The sequence below is a fragment of the Rhipicephalus sanguineus genome, chromosome 3, assembly GCF_013339695.2.
Source record: "Rhipicephalus sanguineus isolate Rsan-2018 chromosome 3, BIME_Rsan_1.4, whole genome shotgun sequence".
In the NCBI taxonomy this organism is placed as follows: Eukaryota; Metazoa; Arthropoda; class Arachnida; order Ixodida; family Ixodidae; genus Rhipicephalus; species Rhipicephalus sanguineus.
Genome location: NC_051178.1, coordinates 17,438,837 through 17,461,465, shown reverse-complemented (window position 1 = coordinate 17,461,465; position 22,629 = coordinate 17,438,837). Strand labels below are relative to the sequence as shown.

General features: G+C 50.1%; 1 protein-coding gene across 1 annotated transcript in view; it reads right to left on the bottom strand.

The window, feature by feature from the left end:
• LOC119386471 (dual oxidase maturation factor 1) overlaps window positions 1–22,629 on the bottom strand; it is a 346,172-nt gene that overhangs the window by 145,184 nt on the left and 178,359 nt on the right. Inside the window, exon 3 of the mRNA XM_049413941.1 lies at window positions 1,589–1,723. Coding sequence (XP_049269898.1) covers window positions 1,589–1,723 — 135 coding nt within the window. The remainder of the gene's footprint in view (window positions 1–1,588; window positions 1,724–22,629) is intronic.

Sequence of the window (22,629 nt, the reverse complement as noted above, 5' to 3'; positions counted from 1 at the left end):
GGAAATCTCGCCGACTGCGGGAAGCGCACCAGCGTCGGGCTCAGGTGCTTGGCGATGAGAAGAGTCACTTTTCCAACTGCACGGCACACCGTCGACTCAGGGATGCGGACCAGAACACCGGTGGCTATCTTAATTGTACCAGCTCCGTAAAACCCGAGAGCAAGGGAGTCACAGGCTGTCTTCTGTTGTTCCCGCTTTCTTGGAGAGGCAGCATAGCAAGAAGTTGTCGCACGGCGTTCTTCGTGAAGCTTTAGCGAGCGAGCAATTGTTATTGCACCGTACAGCCGCGCGTCTCTACACAAGACATTATGGCACTTTTTAATTGTAAAGGTCCATACAGTACGTGGTGGTGTTCAGGCGAACTAAAACGCCAATGTCCAGCCAAGCAGGAAACGATCGAGCATTTATGTTGAGCTAACTTACACAGCGCAGCTTAGCTGACTCGAAAGGGATCGCCGATAAAACTTTTAAACTTTGTGAAAAGGTGTGTAAATGTCGAAAGTTGCGAGAGGCTTAAAGCGACTGTCTAGCATCCTTCATCGCTTTTCTGTTTCGTACTGCAATAGAAAGCGTATCGTCTGAAGTGTCCAACCTTGCAGCGGTTTCTCTGGAAAGTGAGTAGATTTTTTTAAAACAGAATTTTTCGATCTGCGTTCGGTGTTCTTCCATTGGCGTGAAACGTGCCCACAACACTGGTTGGTGGACGCGATGACGACTGTAGTGGCGGTAAAAATTAAAACCGAAAGCACATGTGATTTCTGTAGGATTACTTTATTTTCGCTGAACACTAATGTAATAAATGTAACAGTTGTTTTCAGCGCGCTAGCGGTTAACTGAAGCCTTATTATACGCATGCAAAACACTTGTTTTGCTGTAATCGCAGTCTATGCGTTTATTTTAGCACTGCTGCCGCAATCCAAACCAAGTTCATTCATCAAAAAGAGACGATAAATGCATGCATTCACAGCGCAGCGCATTTGAGACATCCTAACAACAATACAGCGGCACAGTACGACCAGTGCGGAGGGCCGCGTGGCATAGCGCATGAGTTGAAGCTGAGGAAATCGAAGACGGCGCCACAAGCACCGCCGCCCGACGCCTTTTTGGATGCGTAAGAAAAAAAAAAATGTAAAATACAATTTCAAGTTATACATGCTTGTTTTTAAGCAAAATGGATCTACCTGCGAGGATTTCTTGTCCAACCAATAGATTGACCGCATCGCTGTTGGGTGACGCTAGCGGTCATTTTTTCACAATTTTCTGCATTAAAGTAAAAATATAATTCATTTTTTATGGGGAAAATGCGTGCTCGTTGCCACCGATGTGACGAGCGATCTTCTAATTTACACCACAATCAGAAAAATTTTTCTGAGCGGTAAACAGCCCCTTTAATTGCCTTTCGCCAGATATTCACATGATGCTCCTAGCCTGTATGCTTTTTAAGAAGTCTCTCAAGAATACATTCGGCATTAAGTCGTAGGAACCTCCGCTATAATCTTGTGTCATCCTATATGGTCCTTGTAGTTTCCGTCGTATGCAGTCAGAAAGCCATATTTTCAATTCCGATGAGCAAAAGCTACCAACTCACCACGCAAAGTGATGTTGACGCTGTTCAGCCCTATGTGGACGCCTATCCGGGCGGAAATGCGGTCAGCGGAGAAGGCACGGTAGGGACTAGACACCACGGCGCTGGCCACATGCCAATCGCTGCCATAGATGCAGGCTGCAAGGAAGACGAAAGACGTACATCTATAAGCGGACACAGCACACGTTAGCCACAGTCAAAGACGCCAATTAAACGGTGCCCGTCGTGCGAGCTAAATGTAGAGTGGCCTTTGACGTTTCATGACTTTTCATCTGATTACCACCCTATTTATTCTATGCCCACTGCAGCATGTCAGCCTCCCTGATAATCCCAATTTTACTCGTACGTACGCGAACTGATTCTAATTCATCGCTGCGAACTTCATTGCGTCACTCCATGTGACTCACTAACGTCACTGCGTTTCCGTTGTCTTGGTGACTATGCTGCTGCCGTAACTGACCAGCGGTAGTCTTTCCTACGCATGGCGTGGCCTGCCCAGATTCACTTCATTCGCTAAATATAAACTAGAATATCTGGTACCTCTGTTTGGTTCCTGATCAATTCTATTTCTTATCTCTTAGCGCTAGGACTACCGTTTTACTTTCTATTATTCAGTAGCTATATCTGGCGACAGCAGTACAAAGAGTATCTAGACCACGGAGTAAGATAAGACAGGAGCGCCGACTCCGCTCGTCGGGAAGGGACACATTGTGCAACGCCAGATCTTTCCTCACGGCGTGTTCGCGAGATGGCGCTACGAATGGAGAAAAGTGGCGGAGGAGAAACTCCGTCGTGGAGCGGAGCCACGGGCGGGGATTCCCTCTGTCGTTGCTATAGCAACGGTGCACGGACACGCTTCGCCGCGTTCCTGCGTCTGCTTGCCACCCGTTTTGTCGTCTGCTCCCCGCGTGGCGTTCCCCGCCGCCGCCGTCGCAGGCCTCCGCCAGTAAGCGCATGCGCTCATGAGCCAAGGCGTTGAGTGATTCCCATGCGCCTCGACAGATGGCGCTACGCGTTGTGATAAACGGAAGGAGAGGGGAAAGCATGTGCCAAAGCGTGAAGGGGAGCGGAGGAGAAGAGCAAAAGAATGAGTTAGACCGCCGCGTCTGCGTTGCACGAATTGTCCCGAGCGAATGCGCTGGGCTGCTGCGGAGTCGGCGCTCCTGTCTTATCTTACTCCGTAATCTAGACTATAGTTGGAAAATATTACTGATGGGGCGGCACACTAAAAGTGCGCCCACTGGCACAAGTGATTTGAACATAATGAGGTTGCTGCATTAGTTACCAATTCCGCACCTATCATAATTGTTGGGGTTTAACAAAACCAAAAACCCAAATTTGAAAACCACGATTTCATTATGAGAGACGCGGTAGTGGAGGGCTCCGGAAATTCTGATCTCGTGGGGTTTTTTAACGTGCACCTAAATCTAAGTACACAGGCCTCTAGTTTTTTCGCCTCCATCGGAAATAAGGCCGCCGCGGCTGCGATTTGATCCCGTCACCTGCGGGTCAGCAGCGTAGCACCTTAACCACTAGACCACCACGGCGCGTAGTTCCGCACCTATCCAGCACTAAGATTGATTGTTATCGTTGGTTAAAATGATGTAATTGTAACTTGTTAATTAAAAAGCGTTTTACCAAAAACATTTTTCAGACTGTAGTATAAGACACATTCCATGAAATTGCACTTGTGGCGATGAGGAACAAACGCTATCATGGGTCACCCTTTCCAGTGACATCTAGTGGGTTTGTCTCTACCACCCATTGCTCGTGGACGCCGCTTCCTCTCGGGGTCCGAGGAGTAAGCCGTTCATCAACCTACCGGTCGACTCTTATACCAGGGCTTAATAAACGCCTTCGCAATTGGTGGCAAGTGCTTTGCCCTCAAAACCAATTTGGTCCCACTTTGATGCCCGTAGTGCTTCGACCCGTACATTGTCATCTCACACGCCTCAAGACGCCGCCTAGCAAACCCCTTCTCCCGCACCAGCCGCATGTCCCGGTATCCATCGTGTGCGCGACCCACCTGTCATCCCTGGCACGGATGGCACAGACGCGCAACACTTGCTCGAGATTTACGAGCGCGCGAGCGTACCCAATAAATGAGACGAAGCAGGAAAAGCAACTTGGTGTTCGACCTCGCGGGCCTTGCAAGCCTGTCAACCACGCATCAGAATTTCCGACGTGCTCCTATTTCAATACCGCCATTATCGATGTGCCAGGCCGCCCTGCCGTTCGTAAGCTGCAAGAACAGCGTTTATCCATACGAGCTCAGTCGGCCGGTGAATCCTTCATTAGTTATTTTGAACACATCCTCCACTTGTGCACATACTTGACTTTGATCATACCGTTCCGTGGAGCGGCTGTAAGTGGCGGTGCCTGCCAAATTTCTGTGACACGTACCCGCTAGGCTAGTTCTCCGACCTGGACTTGAGAAGCCAGCTGGCAACCCTAGACCAGGCCCGGCAAGCCGCTGAAGCCAGTGGGGCCCTGGAATAGGTGCTCCACCCATATGCACTAGGACTATCTTATGTGCAATAAAAAATCGACAGATCCCACGTACCGTGGGAATCGATGTTATGCGAAGCATGCGCGGGAAAGTGACTGTGGCGTAATTTTTCACATTGAGCGAAACGTCACACAATGACGACAGAGAAATATGCAAATGGCATACGCACACAAATGTTCCCGAGTCGCACATGTATTATATAACCAGTGGTTTACAAATGCGCAATGATGCCAACAGCAACATGGGTGTTAATCAAGACCAGACGCGGTAAGCTGATATGTGGTACTTATGTTATTCCCTACTGGATAGCACGAATTCGAACAGGGCAAAGAAGGAACACAGATGCACAAGACACGCGCTACTCGCAACTAAGCTTTATTCAGAAATATTTTCCTCGATACATACCCAGCCGAGTGGCACGCACAGGTGCAATGCACGCACGATACAGTCACAATTGCAGTTGTTACAGTACTTATGCTTGTACTTGTCCGTTACGACGGACAACCCACGCACGTTTCACGAACTCGTATGCATGTGTGGAAGGGGCTCTAGGGAGTTCTTGTCACCACCGAGATCAGTGAAGACCAGCAGCAGGACAGGACTTCTTATTGGATCCATTCGTGATCGCCTCTAACAAAGGTCAAAGCGTAGTGAAGTGCGAGGTATAGAACAGCTGGTTGAAATCGTGGATGCCTCTTAAGAAGAAATGATCTACGATGCCTCCTGTCATGGATCTGGCAACAAGTTCTTGTGATGCCCAGTTCACATTCTAGCCGTCTTTCATGCAGCGTAAGAAACAGACGTTGCTGGTTTGATAAATCGATGTTCAAGTTTCCGGTAATAATGAGGGTCAAGGTCCCCTTGGCAGAGTTACTGTAGGAAGCATTGATCCCGGTTTCTGCGTAGTCCACGTTGACCATATTGCGGAGAAGGTGAACGACTGGATGGTAGTCGAGCGTCTTCCAGGGGTGTTATGTCTTAGCTCGCTCAATTTCTAGCGTCCGCCGCGGTGGTGTAGCGGTTACGGTGCTCGGCTGCTGATCCGATGTGATGGGTTCGATCCCGGTCGCGGCGGTTGCATTTCGATGGAGCCGAAATGATAAAGGCCCGTGTACTGTGCAATGTCAGTGCACATTAAAGAACACTGGTGAACACTGGTTGAACACTAGTCAAAGAACGCTAAACAATGATGCAAATTTCCGGAGCCCCTCTTTACGGCTTCTCTCATATTCGTGTCTTGGTTTTGGGACGTAAAACCCTTACTATCCTTATTATTATCACTTTCCTCGCGTGTAAATATGTGTGTTCGCGGTTACTGTGTTGATTGACACTCTGCATTACCTGTGGCACATACCCGCAAAACACGAACACTGCTTTGTGCCACACGTGACTGAGAGAAAGGGTTTCATGATGTACGCGACAGGCATTTCGCGTTATTCATGTCATGAGAAGTGAATCGTGTTCATGATATACTGATCCTCTGCCATGGGAATTTTACTATATTACAACCTATGGAGACGACCAGGAGAGCACCCAGACGTAGGCGGCTAGATAGATAGATACGTAGATGGAAACGGCCAAAGTGCCTGAGGTTCGCTAAGAAATTTAATAAAGTTCTTCTTCATTCTTTATTGGGCCGGAAATGAGTAGTGGCGCTTGACCCATTTCTGCGGCATGTATCGCTAAGAGCTGCGTTACGTTATGCTGGGATTAACCTCGGCCTTAAACAGCTGCGCTTTCGAAAGGTATTCGTTTCAGACCTGACTAATTTGACAATGACGCGTTAGTCACCTTATAGTTTTCAGGACCAACCTCTATGCAGCACAATAAAGCAATCACAGTAAGAAAAAAAATCGGGCAGATTCCACGCACTGTGGGAATCGATGCAATGCGAAGGAGCCAGCAAAGAGCTGCACACATCACCTTGTTTCTCCTTGAGCCAAATGAAATCATTCATGCCATGGCATCTAGTTCACATATATCGCATTTTTGCCATGCACGCATGCATGCACAATCTGGTATATACCATCCTTATGAAACGTATATTCTGGTATATACAATGCATGACCTGTCATTTATGTTCATGACGCACTCGCATCATGCCATACATTTTTTGGTATATATCCAGTTAACAAAACGGCCGGAAGCGCACCATGACAGTGTCATGTGAATCATACCGTACATGACATGCATATAACATGATTCGAATGTTAGGACCTGTCATTTATGTTCGTCATACAGTCACATAGCGCAATATCACTTCTGGTGTATATCAAAACGAGATAAATTGCCGCGAGTGCACCAAGAACATGGCATGTAAATCATGCCATACATGACATGCACTTTAACAAGGTGCTTGATTGGGCTGGTTGGTTCTGCATGGTAGACGACGAATAGAAACAGCGCTAGACACGGGACGAGAAGAGGACACATACACGGCGCTGAACTAACAACCAATGTTTATTGCAAAAACGAGTGCAATATATAGGACACAGGTGTCTGCGCAGAAACACGGAACATACACCAAAGTGCACATCCATGTGATAAGGCCAAACTGCAAACATAATCAAGAGCCTGTCAAATCAGTGGACCTCAGATATCTAATTTCACAGCCATGAAGCGAAATTGAGGGTACGCTAACACAAGAAACATCTTGCTGTTGAATGTGATAGGCTTCGCAAATCTCGCGTTCGCGCTGCTTGCTATAGCGCCCCATGACCACACACTTATCGAGAATCGGCCGACAACCACAATCTTTACAGTGGTCAGCCAGGTGGCTAGGAACAGAGCCTTTCAGAGCATAAGAGTGCTCCCTCAGCCGATCATTTACGCATCGGCCTGTTTGGCCGATGTAACAGCGCCCACAAGTGAATGGTATTTTATAGACAACAGCTGAAACACATTCCACATAGCGCGTAGCGTGTTTCTTAGTGCATGCTTGTTTCTTAGGTCCATCACTGTTAACCCTGCGGCACAGCCCGGCCAGCTTGCCGCGTGCGCAGAAAACAACTCTTACACCAATTTTGCCTGCAACTTTCTTTAGCCTGTGCGAAACCTCATGTACGTAGGGAATAACCGCCGTGCTAGAGTGAGGCGTGATACGTTGGCTATGGCTTTGTCTGTTATTGGGCACTCTTAGCGACTTAAGGAGAGTCTCGGCGATGGAGGTTAACATGGGCAAAGGGAAGCCTGCTTGTTGAAGACGGTGCACTTGGTGCGTAAAACTGCTGTCGACCTGGTGGTGACAAGAGCGAGTTAAGGCTGCCTTTAGGCAGGAATGAGCGATGCTTCGCTTGACCAATTTGGAATGCGCGGACGTGAAAGGAAGAAGGCTTTTCTTTGACCGTGGCTCGTACCGCCAACAGACATGGTCAGACAAGAAATGCATTTCAAGATCCAGGAATCGTAGCCTGTCGTCAGACGTACACTCAGAAGTTAATTCTAGTCGCTCCATTTCACGCCGAAATACGTCAAAAATATCACCAGTGGTTCGTCGAGGGTTAGTTTCATCAAATTGGTAAACAACTAAAAAGTCGTCTACATAGCGGAACACCTTAACAGTGCTTGTCTGGAGAAGCTTAGCCATGAGACTTCTGTCGTAACAGCGCCGTGTATGTGTCCTCTTCTCGTCCCGTGTCTAGCGCTGTTTCTATTCGTCGTCTACCATGACATGCACGTCATTTTTTTCATCTTACAACCTGTCACTCATGTTCGTCGTACAGTCGGGTCACGCGTTACCAATTTTGGAGTATATCAACCTTGCGAAACGGCCGCAAATGTACCATGAGCGTGGCATGTAAATCATGGCATGCATGTCATGGTTTTCCTGTTACCACCTGTTATTCATGTTCTTCACACAGTCACATCGCGCAATACCAATTTTTGTGTATATCAGTCTAGCGAAACGGCCACGAGTCCGCCATGAGCGTGGCGTGTAAATCATGTCGTACACGTCATGCATGTCATGATTTTCATGTTACCACCTCTCATTTACGTTCGTCGTACAGTCGCGTCGCGCGCTACCAATTTTCGTGTATATCAATCTAGCGAAACGGCCGCGAATGCACCATGAGCATGGCTTGTAAATCACGACATACATGAGATGCATATCACGGTTTTCATGTTACCACCTGTTATTCATGCTCTTCAAACAGTCACATCGCGCAATACCAATTTTGGAATATATCAAGCTAGCGAAACGACCACGAGTGCGCCATGAGCGTGGCATATAAATCATGTCGTACATGATATGCATTTCATCATTTTCATGTTACCACCTCTCATTTACGTTCGTCGTACTGTCGCGTCGCGCAATACCAATTTTGGTGTATATCAAGCTACGGAAACGGCCGCGACTGCACCATGAGCGTGGCATGTAAATTATGACATGTATGTCATGGTTTTCATGTTACCACCTGTTATTCATTTTCTTCACACAGTCACATCGCGCAATCTCAATTTTGGTGTTATCAATCTAACGAAACGGCCACGAGTGCGCCATGATCGTGGCATGTAAATCATGTCGTACATGATATGCATGTCATGATTTTCATGTTACCACGTGTCAGTTATGTACGTCATAAAGAAATGTCTCGTCATACCAGTTTTCGTATATATCCATTCACTTAAACGGCTGCTAGCGCCCCGAGACCATGTCCTGTAAATCGTGCTGCACATGACATGCGCGTCATCATTTGCACGTTAGAACCTACCATTATGTTTGTCATGAATTCTTGTCACGCCATACCCATTTTGATATATATGAACTTAACCGAACGGCCGCAAGATTCCCAAGGCCGCGGTATGTAAATCACGCTGTTCATGACACGCATGTCATGATTTTCATGTTATGACCTGTCATATGTGTTCGTAATACGCTCATGCTATGCCATACCAATTTTGGCATACATCTGATTAACGAAACGGCCAAGAGAGCACAAAGTCGTAGGCGGCTAGATAGATAGATAGGTACGCTACAAGTCGCAGAAGTTCGCTAAGAAATGCTTCGCATTTAACAGGAATAAACATGGCGTCTGATGAAAGCGTAACTGCGCGCGAAATGGCCGATCGTGGCGACGGCAACTATTCAGTCTTATTGAAGAACTCTCTGGTGTCGGCACTGCGACGTGAAGCGCTTTCCCAAACGTAAGCGATGTAACAGTACAGTGTGAATGTCCGAGACGCCCACCGGCTATGTACTTTCAAGCGCGGCGGAGCAGAGAAATGTGGGCAGACAGAGCCCTTCGGGTGGCGATTCTCTTCCCTCGGGTTGGATGGTGTGAGCGTCACCTAAATGACGCACACACCATCAGACTCGAGAAAAAAAAAAAACGTTTTTTTAGATGCGAAGCATGTTATGGCGGGGTTCAATCCGGTGGTGGTGTACGGCGTCACCACCCCTACTGCACATGCGCGAACCCTCTACAAACACCTCCTCTCCCACTTCCCCCCTCCCACTTCCCCTCTCCTCTCCCACTTTCTTCCTCCTACTTTCTCCCTGCCTCTCTCCCCTTCCCCTCTCCCACTTTCTTCCTCTCCGCTTCCCCTCCCCCTCTCCTCTTTCCCTCTCCCACTTTCTCCCTCTCCACTTCCCTCCCCCTCTCCACTTCCCCTCTGAAACGCGGGCTCGACATGCCAAAACGCTGCTTCGCATCGCCTCATGGTCGCTTTAGCGGAGATGGTGTGATTTTATGTACGCCTAATGCCTTGTCTCCTTCGATTAAATCGATCTTACTATGAAAGGAAAAGAAACACGTGAATTCACACCCAGTGCTGTGCCCCTTACGGCAGAAAGTCCTTGTTTTTCCTTCTGTTTTTTTGTCCTTTTGTCTCTAGTTTTCTGCCGCCAATATTTTTATGGTCTCTTACTTATTTCTGTTGCGGACGCGTTCAGATTTCTATTGTCCCTAAAAAACAAGGCTTCATGTAGGCTCATGCCCAAACGTACACTAGGGTGGATATCTCCACATTCAGTCAAAACATGCTCTCTCGTTTCCTTAAATTCCCTACAGCGTGTGTATTGTTCTTTTGCATTACTGAATCTCGCTTTATAACTACGCGTTCTAAGGCAACCCGACCTACCTTCAAATAGTAAAGTGCTTCCTCTTGACTTATCATAAAATGCCTCCATCCTGATTATAGGCTCATTTCGCCTCTACCGCACAGGGCATCGACACCCTAATCTTTGCGCCGTCACCTGCCTATACTTTGTTCACATTGACGACCTCCGATAGCCCCTCCCAAACTGACCTCAGCCTTTCTCCTATAGCCATAGTTTTTTCTCGCTCTGTCGCCAACGTATTCTCCAGCTCTGCGATTCTCATCGGGAGCCCTCTGTGGGCGGCGATCATATTTTTCCATTTTCGCCTCGAAGTCACACTGTCTACACGTCAGGTTCTGCTTTCTCATCCGCACAAACCTCCATTTTCTAACCTACCCGGCACCCTGAACACTTTACGGTCATTTTGACATTTGCTAGATCAGTTCACCGGCGTCCACGTGTTAGAAAATTTTCACACCAGATAACCACAGGACACGGCGCACAACATACACTGCCCTAAGCCAAAAGGTACCACAAAACTCAATGAATACGCTGCAGTTCAAAACACACGTGCACATACGTGGTCGGTCTACGCGCACACCTCAGCCATGTGGTGGCAGAGAAAAAACAAACAAAAAACTAAAGGACTGACAAAAAAGTACAAAGCAATAAACCCAATTAAGCTTTACGCAGTGGCTTATGTACTCATAAAGATACGATTATTTATTTATTTATTTATTTATTTATTTATTTATTTATTTATTTATTTGATTTGCATACATAGATACACAATGACACATATAAAAGAGGAAGAGAGCAAGCTGGGCAACTGCCACCTAGAGGGGCACAACACCTGCCTACTCTTTCGGGAGCAGGGAGGACACACAGAAAAGGAAGTTACGAGGAGGGAAACAGGAAAGACGATAGGAAAGTAAAAAAGAATTGACGAAAACTTGGATAAAAGTAGGTAAACACACACACACACACACACACACACACACACACACACACACACACACACACACGCACGCACGCGCACACACACACACACACACACACACACACAACGCTTATAAACGGGTGGCCTTATCTGTTTGGTCCATAAAGGTCAGCAGAGCTCGATGGGCCTGGTCGCGTCGAGATACACAACCTCTCGGAAAGAGGTAATCGTCTATTGTCGCACACTTAAATCCGAGGAATTTATATTCCTTAATCAGCAAAGCCCGCTGCGTAACAAACACGGGACAGTGTAATATAAGATGCTCAAGTGTTTCACAGGAGCCACAAGCTGCACACAACGGACTGCTCACACGTCCTTGACGGAATAAGCGTTCGCGCACCAAAATGAGCCGACTCTTAGTTTATATAACAGCACTCTGGAACGACGAGGCAAGCCACGACCACGAACACGGGGAGGGAACGATCCGTTTGCGACACGCTGGTCTGCGTGCTGCTTTAGGAGGTGGCGGCCTATAAGCAGACCTGCGCTGTCCACCATTGACGAAATTTCCGGGCAGTCACAGTCATCATGATTACAAGGTGAAGCGAGGCGATCAGCCTCTTCATTTCCAGCAATGCCCACGTGCGAAGGTATCCACTGGGCAGCTAGGGACACCCCACGTGAGAAAATTTTGTCGGCTGATTCTAAGATACTGCATAGAAGAGGGCTGTCGGCCTCTTTTCCAGTGAGTCTGCTAAGGGCACCACGAGAGTCTCTAAGGATGACGACTTTCGATGTAGGTAATCCTTCTTGCACGTACTTAAGGGAGACATCAATCACTGCTAGTTCCTCAGTCACTGATGATGATGGGTGAGGTATTTTAAACACTCGTCTGATGTCTGTCGAAGGACAAAAGAAAGCTGCAGAAGCACCTAGGCCGTCGCTGCGTACAAATGCGTCCGTAAATACTTTGACGTAATCTCCATATTCTTCAAATAAGTGCGACTGGGCTAATTGGAATAGTGACGAAACAGGTTGGTCACACTTTTGGCGTATTTCTGGAATTGACAGATGAATGGGGAAGATGCATTTACTGTGCTCGTTCGATGTTGTCGCAGAAGCGGTTTGAATTGCCAGTAATGCCAATAAACAAAGCCGCCATTCTCCCCATGCGAGAGTGTGGGCGCCGAATCAGCCTATTAACAAGTGCTTTGACATCTGGGGCTTGGTGCATGCGCTCGATATGATGTAACGCTCTCTTGTCAGCTTGCAGCCTTAGGAGCAACTGGTGTGCTTCAGTGAGTAATGGAATAGATTGGGCCTCTCGAGACATCAATCCAGTTGAGACATCAATCCAGGCGCAATATTCAAGACTGACAAGGCATACATCACGCAAGAGAGTACAGATGATTGGTACACCTGAAGCGCTGTCGTCTGGTCAATTCCATTGCCCCTAGCAGTCAAAGCGGCCACATACTTGAGCAGGGACAGCGATTTGCTCCGCACAGAGGCAACAGCAGGGCACCAAGAAAGACGATCATCGATGATCACGCCCAGGTAGCGGTGTTGCCGTACCCATTGTATCGGTGTCTCCGAGGTGTAGCCTGCTCATGCTTCGACGAGCGCGTTGCCTAGGGTGGTAAGCAATCGCGGCTGATTTCGCAGGTGAAATCTGCAGGCCAACTTCCTCCAAGTATTCTGAAGTTGCATTCCGAGATCTCTGCAATATTCCATGAAGACGGGGACCATGATGTGACAGACCGCTGACCCATAGTGCGATATCATCGGCATAAATTGCTATGCCTAGTGGAAAGTCACATTCTTGCGGTAATCGGCTTGGAAGTCAGCTAGCACACTGTTAAACAGAAGCGGCGACAAGACGCTGCTTTGCGGGACGCCACAATTAACAGTGCCATGATCGAGCCGTGAGTCTGAATCTGGGTGAGCAATATTTTGGGGAGTTTGGGTCTGAGTGAGTCCGCTTGAGCAAAATGTTGATAAATCTAAGTCGTAGTGACCCCTAAAGGAAAAATATATTTCCCGAGTGAGTCTGACTGAGCTCCATATTTTTTGCCGACCTATGCTAGAGTCAGTACAAAACAACGTCAGGTGCAGAACACTTCGCGGGAGTAGAGTAGAATAGAACCAGTAAAATAATGTGAGGAGAAAATCAAGATGACTTTCGCCTTCGAGTCATCTTAGGCGAATGCTTAAGGGACGCGTGACCTTTCTTATAATATGACATATTGAAATTGAAGTGTATATGACGTGCGTTTCGAAGTCTGGCGATAAAATAGTTGAAGAGAAGCTCAAGAGAATTGGATCCACAATGTCAGCGAGATTAAAATGGCTCTACGGAAGCACATGAAATATCGTGAACACAGAGTGTCGTTGGAATTTTTCAAGTCTTCAAACTACCATATTCCCCTGAACTTCTGCCTTTGTTGGACTTATACCGAAACAGCTGCACACAGAAAGTATTCAAGGTATGCTTATTTATTTTACTCAGAACAGTGTCTCAAACCGAAATAGTTGCTACTTATTGATACACAAATAGACCACTAAATAAAACTAGGCAAGAAACTAGCAACAATTACATATTGATTGGGCAAGGTTGCACCGCCGGCATGCGGCCACGGAATAATCTGCTCTTGCACGTTCTGCAGATCCTCGCCTTGTGCACAGGGCTGTCAACGAACGGATGGTAATCGGAAAGCCTGCTGCCAGTGGCATTGCCAACGGACACCAGTGAGCGCAGTCCGGTATACCGCTGCACGGATAGACTTTCACGGACTTGGTGGCCAGTGCGAGTTTCGATTTCCATGGCCCTGAACTATACGCGATGCGCAGCGCCTATAGGGTCGCCACTGAAAGCCGCGTAGCGGCGGCCGTTGGAACCGCTGGCGGGTCGCGTAGTAGACTCCTCCTTTCACTGCAAGCATGGCGGAAGTGCGCGCGTGCGATTTGCCGCTTGTGCCCGTCCCAAATAATTACTTTTGCGGCGATAGCGTGCGCAAAGGAGCCGCATTTTATAATACTGGACATGTGTCCGATGTCACAGCTGTGTCGGACGACAACGTCACCATACGCGCCAAGTGTTTGCCACAGACAAGCGTCAACAAGCTTCCCTACGAAGTGGAGCTCATCGTAAGTACACCGCTTTCTTTGTAACGTCCCGATCAATAAGCCTGCGTACGCTGACGCATGGACCAACGTTTTTTTCTCGACACAATAGCTTCGTTTACGTGCAATGTGTTTATACAGTAGATTTTGAGGCAGCGCTGTCGCACCGGCTGTGTCGTCCTCAATTTAGGTTGAACCCTCTTTGTAAGTCTCCAGCTTTCTGCTCCATAGGTAAGTACCGGTAAGATGCAGCGGCTATATACTTTCCTCTTGAGAGATAGTGGTAGACTACCATTCATGATTTGATAATGCTTACCGAATGAGCCCCATCCCATCCTTATTCTTCTAGTTATTTCACTCTCATTTTTCGGCTCCGCGGTTACTGCCTGTCCTAAGTAGACGTACTCCTTTACAACTTCCAGTCTCTCGCCGCCTATCGCAAAGTGCTGTTCTCTGCCAAGGTTGTTCCACATTACTTTAGTTTTATGCATATTAATTTTCAGACCTACTCTTCTACTTTCCGTATCCAGTTCAGTAATCATGAGCTGTAATTCGTCTCCCGCGTTACTCATCAATGCAATGTCATCAGCGAATCGCAGGTTACTGAGATACTCTCCATTAACTCTTATCCCTAATTCTTCCCAATCTAGGGCCCTGAAAACCTCCTGTAAACACGCGGTGAATAGCATTGGAGAGATCGTGTCTTCCTGCCGTACGCCCTTCTTTATTGAGATTCTGTCGCTTTCTTTATGCAGGACTTTAGTGGCTGTGGATGCGCTGTAGATTTCTTCCATTATGTATATATAGGCTTCGTCGATGCCCTGATTCCGCAGTGCCTGCATGACTGCTGATGTCTCCACCGAATCAAATGCCTTCTCGTAATCTATGAAGGCTATGTATAGGGGTTGGTTGTATTCCGCGCATTTCTCTATCACCTGATTGATAGTATGAATATGGTCTGTTGTTGAGAAGCCTGTACGAAATCCTTAAGACCTTAAGAGACAGGAAGAGAGCAGAGTGGGTCAGGGAACAAACGGGAGTTAAGGATATTGTCACGTGGTCGTGACGTCGACGAAGACAGCGGTCGGCGTTTGCAGGATGAAACTGTTTATTTGGCCGAACTTGTGGCCGGAAAATGAGAACTAGGACTACAGCAATACACGCTGTACAATGATAGCGGCGAACAGGGCGTCGTCCGTCGATCAACTGACAAGCGGTGAAGCGCGTCGGCATTTAAACATGTGCCGTCGAATATTCCAGCATTATCGCTGGCTGTCGTGCAAATTCTAGAATAGGCTCGAGTGTGCGCGTCTTGCGCGCAATCTTAACAAAACGATCTACAATGATCGCGAAGCCTCTCGAACAATGAGGCGCGGTTTGCGCTGAGCGTTTCTGACAGTCTTTGTGGGCGAGAAACGAATAAACCAAAAGTGATAATAAGAAACGCCCGTGGCAATGCCCCCCTCTGAAAAAGCATCGTCCCGATGCTTAAAACAGGACAGTCCAATGCATGCAACAATAAATAACAAGAATAAAGCAACAAAGTACAATAAACAATAAGCACAAGCAAGAAAGTACAATAATAAAGCAAAATGACAGTCCTCAGATTCGCTAACGCGTGTAATATGGTTTGAGGCGCACGACATGGACGACTTCAGGTCGTGCACGGCGCCGCTGAGAGTTCGTAATGCCGTCAGGGACAACCTCGTAGTCGAGTGCGCCGAGGCGGCGAAGTACCCTGTACGGTCCGAAGTATCGTCGGAGAAGCTTCTCACTAAGTCCCCGTCGGCGTATTGGCGTCCATACCCAGACACGGTCGCCGGGCTGGTACTCCACGAAGCGTCGTCGAAGATTGTAGCGACGACTGTCGGTGCGCTGCTGGGTCTTGATGCGCAGGCGGGCCAGCTGTCGAGCTTCTTCGGCACGTTGTAAGTAAGCGGCGGCGTCGACATTTTCTTCGTCGGTGACGTTGGGTAGCATGGCGTCCAGCGTCGTCGCCGGGCTCCTTCCGTAGACCAACTTGTACGGCGTCATCTGCGTCGTTTCTTGGACGGCCGTGTTGTAAGCGAAGGTCACGTACGGAAGGACGGCGTCCCACGTCTTGTGCTCAACGTCGACGTACATGGCCAGCATGTCGGCGATGGTCTTATTTAGACGTTCGGTGAGGCCATTGGTCTGCGGGTGGTAGGCGGTGGTGCGGCGGTGGCTCGTCTCGCTGTATTTGAAGATCGCCTGAGTTAAGTCCGCAGTAAAGGCGGTACCTCTGTCTGTGATGAGGACCTCTGGGGCGCCATGACGCAAGACGATGTTCTCCACGAAGAACTTGGCTACCTCGGCGGCACTGCCTTTGGGCAAGGCCTTTGTCTCGGCGTAGCGGGTGAGGTAGTCAGTTGCTACGACGATCCACTTGTTGCCGGAAGTCGACGTGGGGAACGGCCCCAGTAGATCCATCCCGATTTGCTGGAACGGCCGGTGAGGTGGTTCGATTGGCTGCAGAAGTCCCGCTGGCCTAGTCGGCGGTGTCTTCCGTCGCTGGCAATCTCGGCAAGTCTTAACGTAGTGGGCTACGTCGGCAGCAAGGCGTGGCCAGTAGTATTTTTCCTGTATTCGGGCGAGCGTGCGGGAAACACCGAGGTGTCCAGCCGTCGGGTCGTCGTGTAGGGCCTGGAAGACTTCTGGTCGCAATGATGAGGGCACGACGAGAAGGTAGTCAGTTCGAAGTGGCGAGAAGTTCTTCTTCAGGAGAACGCCGTTCCGTAAGAAAAACGACGGCAGTCCTCGCTTGAATACCTTCGGAACAACGGCGGTCTTGTACTCGAGGTACTCAATAAGGCCCCCCAGTTCCGCGTCGGCCCGTTGCCTTTCGGCGAAGTCGTCGGCACTTATGGTTCCGAGGAAGCAGTCATCGTCGTCGTCTTGCGGCGGTGCGTCGACGGGGGCACGAGACAAGCAGTCGGCGTCAGAGTGTTTTCGTCCGGACTTGTACACGACGGTAATATCGAATTCTTGAAGCCTCAGACTCCATCGTGCGAGACGACCTGAAGGGTCCTTCAAGTTAGCTAGCCAGCATAAGGCGTGATGGTCACTGACAACTTTGAAGGGCCTGCCATAGAGGTAGGGGCGAAACTTTGACGTAGCCCAGAGGATGGCAAGGCATTCCTTTTCTGTTGTGGAATAGTTTGCTTCCGCCTTGGATAGTGACCGGCTAGCATAACTGATAACCCTTTCAAGCCCGTCAGTCTTTTGCACAAGGACGGCACCGAGTCCTACGCTGCTTGCGTCGGTGTGTATTTCCGTATCGGCGCAATCGTCGAAATGCGCGAGTATGGGTGGCGTCTGCAGGCGTCGTTTAAGTTCTTGAAAGGCTTGCACTTGCGCCGTTTCCCACCTGAATTCCACGTTATTCTTCGTGAGAAGCGTCAGTGGTTCGGCGATCCGTGAAAAGTTTTTGACGAAGCGTCTGTAATAGGCGCATAAGCCGAGAAATCGGCGCACGGCCTTCTTGTCAGTGGGTGGCGCGAAGTCGGCGATGGCAGCTGTTTTCCGCGGGTCTGGGCGCACTCCAGACTTGCTGATCACATGACCCAGAAACAAGAGCTCGTCGTACGCAAATCGGCACTTTTCTGGCTTCAGGGTCAGTCCAGAGGCCTTGATTGCTTGAAGTACTGCCTCAAGCCGCCGGAGATGCTCGTCGAAGGTTGAGGAAAACACGACGACGTCGTCCAAATACACAAGGCACGTCTGCCACTTCAATCCGGCCAGTACGGTGTCCATGACACGCTGGAACGTCGCAGGTGCCGAGCAAAGACCGAAAGGCATGACCTTGAACTCAAAGAGGCCGTCGGGTGTTATAAAGGCAGTCTTTTCTCGGTCTCTCTCGTCGACTTCGATTTGCCAGTAGCCGGTCTTGAGGTCCATCGACGAAAAGTACGTCGCGTTGTGAAGTCGATCCAGGGTGTCGTCTATTCGTGGGAGGGGGTACACGTCCTTCTTCGTGATTTTGTTCAGGCGCCGATAATCAACGCAGAAACGCAGTGTCCCGTCCTTCTTCTTCACTAACACCACGGGTGACGCCCACGGACTCTTGGACGGCTGGATGATGTTGTCGCGTAGCATTTCGTCGACTTGTTTCTTTATCGCGTCGCGCTCTCGAGTAGAAACTCTGTAGGGGCTCTGACGGAGTGGTCGAGAATGTTCTTCTGTTATAATGCGGTGCTTCGCAAGGGGCGTTTGTCGGACCCGCGATGACGACGAGAAACAGTCCCTGTATTGCAGGATCAGGGTTTTCAGCTGGTCTTGCTTGGCCTTCGGAAGGCTCGGATTGATGTCAAAATCCGGTTCGGGACCTCTATTCGTCGAAGCAGGTTCGGCAGCATCGAAGAGGGCGAAAGCATCGCTGGCGGCTAGACATTCGTCGATGTAGGCAACCGTCGTACCAAAGTTGAGGTGCCTATATTCGTGGCTGAAGTTCGTCAGCACCACCTTTGCTTTACCGTCACGCAGCTCGGCTATACCTCGTGCGACGCAAATTTGACGGTTCAGGAGTAGGTGCTGATCACCCTCGATGACGCCTTCAAGGTTCGCAGGTTTTTCGGTGCCGACGGAAATAATGACGCTGGAGCGCGGCGGAATGGTCACCTGCTCTTCTATCACATTCAATGCATGGTTGCCTGGCATCGCGTGGGGCGGGAGCGCTTTGTCTGAGGTCAGTGTTATCGACTCAGACCTCAGGTCGATGACGGCGCAGTGGTCACTTAAGAAGTCCATTCCAAGTATCATATCCCTGGAGCAGTTTTGTAGGATTACAAAGCTCGCAGGATAAGTCCGGTTATTGATGGTGACTCGCGCCGTGCAGACACCAATCGGCGTTATCAGATGGCCTCCAGCGGTCCGGATCTCGGGGCCTTCCCAAGCAGTCCTAACTTTCTTCAACTGTGCTGCGAACGGCCCACTGATGACGGAATAGTCGGCTCCAGTATCGACGAGAGCAGTGACGTTGTGGCCGTCGATCAGAACGTCGAGGTCGCTAGTCCGCCGTCTTGCGTTGCGGTTAGGTCGCGGCGTCGGGTCACGGCTACGTCGGTTTGCACCGCTGCTTCCGCGTTGCGTCGTCAGGTCTGCTTCCGGTCGCAAAGTTTCGTCTTCAGGGCGTCGTTCGGCGTGCGGCGGGGGCTCGGAACTTCGTCGCGGCGTGGTCGTCGACGGCGGAGGATCTTCAGCATTTCGTCGTTCAGCAACCGCACCTCCATCGGTTGCTGCCCTTAGTTTTCCGGATACGGGCTAGGCGACCGGCCCCGGTTTGGGCCAGTGTACTGCCGGCGGTGCGGTGACATGTAACGGCCGGGCGACGGCGAGCGGGAAGGTCGTCGTTCTTGCCGCTGTGCTCCGGTGAGATAGTCGTCGATGTCGCGAGGCCGTTCGCCTGGCTGCGGGCGCGGCGCGTTAACGGCGAATCCGCGTAGCCCCATCTGTCGGTATTGGCAGCGGCGGTACGTGTGGCCGGCCTCCCCGCAGTGGTAGCAGAGCGGGCGGTTGTCAGGGGCGCGCCAAACGTCGGTCTTTCGGGGGGTGTAGCTTTGGCTTGCAGGCGGGCGGGATAGCGTCGGAGGTGGCGGCGGTGTCTGGCGACGGAAATGCGACGGCGCAGGGCGTTGGTGATAGCGCGGAGTGGCGACAGCATGGCGTGCAACGGCAGCATAGCTCATGGCTTCCGGCTCAGGTTGCGGCGGTGCAGCAACTCCTAGCGAATGCTGAAGTTCCTCGCGAACGACGTCGGCTATGGAATGCACCTGGGGTTGAGATGCAGGAAACATCTTTCGGAGCTCTTCGCGCACGACCGCCCTTATCGTCTCACGCAAGTCGTCGGAGCCCAGCGCATGTGCTTCCCCGTAGTTCGTCGTCGGCATGCGGCGGTTGTATTGCCTCGTGCGCATCTCGAGCGTCTTCTCGATTGTTGTTGCCTCCGCCAGGAATTCTTGGATGGTCTTCGGTGGGTTTCTGATCAGTCCCGCGAACAGCTCCTGCTTGATTCCTCGCATGAGGAAGCGCACTTTCTTCTCCTCGGGCATCTCGGGGTCTGCGTGGCGGAACAGTCTCGTCATTTCTTCTGTGAAGAGTGCCACGTTTTCGTTAGGCAGCTGCACGCGGGTTTCGAGCAGTGCCTCGGCCCTCTCCTTGCGGACGACGCTGGTGAATGTTGCCAGGAACCTGGTGCGAAAAACGTCCCATGTTGTCAGGGTTCGCTCTTGGTTCTCGAACCAGGTTCTAGCTGCGTCCTCCAAGGCGAAGTAGACATGCTGTAGCTTGTCTTCACTGGTCCAGGCATTGAAAAGGGCGACTCGGTCGTAGGCTTCGAGCCAGCTTTCCGGGTCTTCGAACGACGATCCGCGGAAGGTTGGCGGCTCCTTGGGCTGGCGAAGAAGGATTGGCGCAGGCTGCACGTGGTCGGTCATAGTCGCTGTGGTCGATGTTGAGATCTGCGGCTGCCTGGGTTTTTCGGGAAGGAGCCCGTGCTCTGGCTGCAGTCCCTTCTGCCTGCGGCTTGTTCGACGATCCGGGATTTCCTTGCCGTCGTCCTCGTCGCGGCTTGGGCTTGGGTCAGCGCTCCGCGGTGGCGTCCGGATCATGGAAGAAGCAGCACCTCCACCAGATGTCACGTGGTCGTGACGTCGACGAAGACAGCGGTCGGCGTTTGCAGGATGAAACTGTTTATTTGGCCGAACTTGTGGCCGGAAAATGAGAACTAGGACTACAGCAATACACGCTGTACAATGATAGCGGCGAACAGGGCGTCGTCCGTCGATCAACTGACAAGCGGTGAAGCGCGTCGGCATTTAAACATGTGCCGTCGAATATTCCAGCATTATCGCTGGCTGTCGTGCAAATTCTAGAATAGGCTCGAGTGTGCGCGTCTTGCGCGCAATCTTAACAAAACGATCTACAATGATCGCGAAGCCTCTCGAACAATGAGGCGCGGTTTGCGCTGAGCGTTTCTGACAGTCTTTGTGGGCGAGAAACGAATAAACCAAAAGTGATAATAAGAAACGCCCGTGGCAATATCATAGTTGAGATCAAGAAGAAGAAATGGATATGGGCCGGACACGTAGCACGTCGGCAGGATAACCGGTGGTAATTAAGAGTAACTGACTGGATTCCAAGACATGGCAAACGCGTGAGATGGAGACAGAAAATTAGGTGGGTAGATGAGATTAAGAAGTTTGTAGGTATAACGTGGCAGCAGAAAGCACAGGACCGGGTTGATTGGCGGAACATGGGAGAGGCCTTTGCCCTGCAGTGGGCGTAGACAGGCTGATGATGTCGCACCGGCGCATGAATTTCACAGGTGCGGCCACGCGAAGGATCAGCGTTGGTAAAACTTTGAAACCAACACGATAAACTTGTGAAAAAAATATCTCAGCTGCTTGCACTAGTGGCGCGGGACTGAGTCACTGCGGAGCTGGTGGTCACCTAGCTTGTCATAGCAGCTTGGCTACGTATTTGCTGGGTGTGTTCAGATAAGAACGTCGGTGCATGTCCGTCGACCCCTTGTAATTTCGCTGAAAAAAAATATTTTGTTGTCTATAAGTGAAAGCAGGCGTTCTCTTATTATTTCTACCTTTCTTAAGCGAATTGAGCTCTTTCTTGTTTATGTTCCTTCTTTTTTTCTTTTTTTAGGGAGCCGGCGAGCGCGGTCGGGCGGCAGAAGCGCCGCTCGTGCCGCCACGCAGCGTTTGCGTTATCACGTTACCGACGTGCCATGGGGTCCTCTCAGCGGATCCTCTCCAGCCGCCTCCTTTTGTGAGCCGTACGCAGGCACCGGTGATCGCATTCCAGTGCCATCATTAAGTAGAATCAGGGGCGTAGCCAGGGAGGAGGGTGGTTCAACCCCCCCCCAAAAAAAATTCAGTTTTGCTTGCGTATATATACACGCACACATACAAACGCACGCACGAACATACATAAAGTATGGTAGAACTCCCCCCCCCCCCCCCGAAAAAAATTCTGGTGACGCCCGTGGGTAGAATGCAGCCGATTTCGTGCAGCACACGTGTGATTCCACGGCGCTTTTGTGAAGGAGCCGTCACGTGCCCCACATTCTCTGGCATTGCGCTTCCCGCCATTCGTTTTTCAAGAGAGCCTAGGCATCGCGTCTTATCAGTAATAACAACCTTATGCACATTGTAGCGTCTACAATGCAGGCGAGGTGACCAAATGTAAACGTAGTAGCGTTTGCTGAAGACGTAGCCGCATGAATGGAAAAATAAAAACACGGCAATCGTTCTAACACTGCCATAAACAAAGCGCGATTGCTTACCTTCTACGTCGTACAGTCACAATCCGCCGCCGCCGTCACTCTCGCTCATGAAATAGTACCGGAAACCTGTAGAAGTGCGTTCCTGCCGATTTTTTCGGTGTGTTTGAGCAGCCGACAA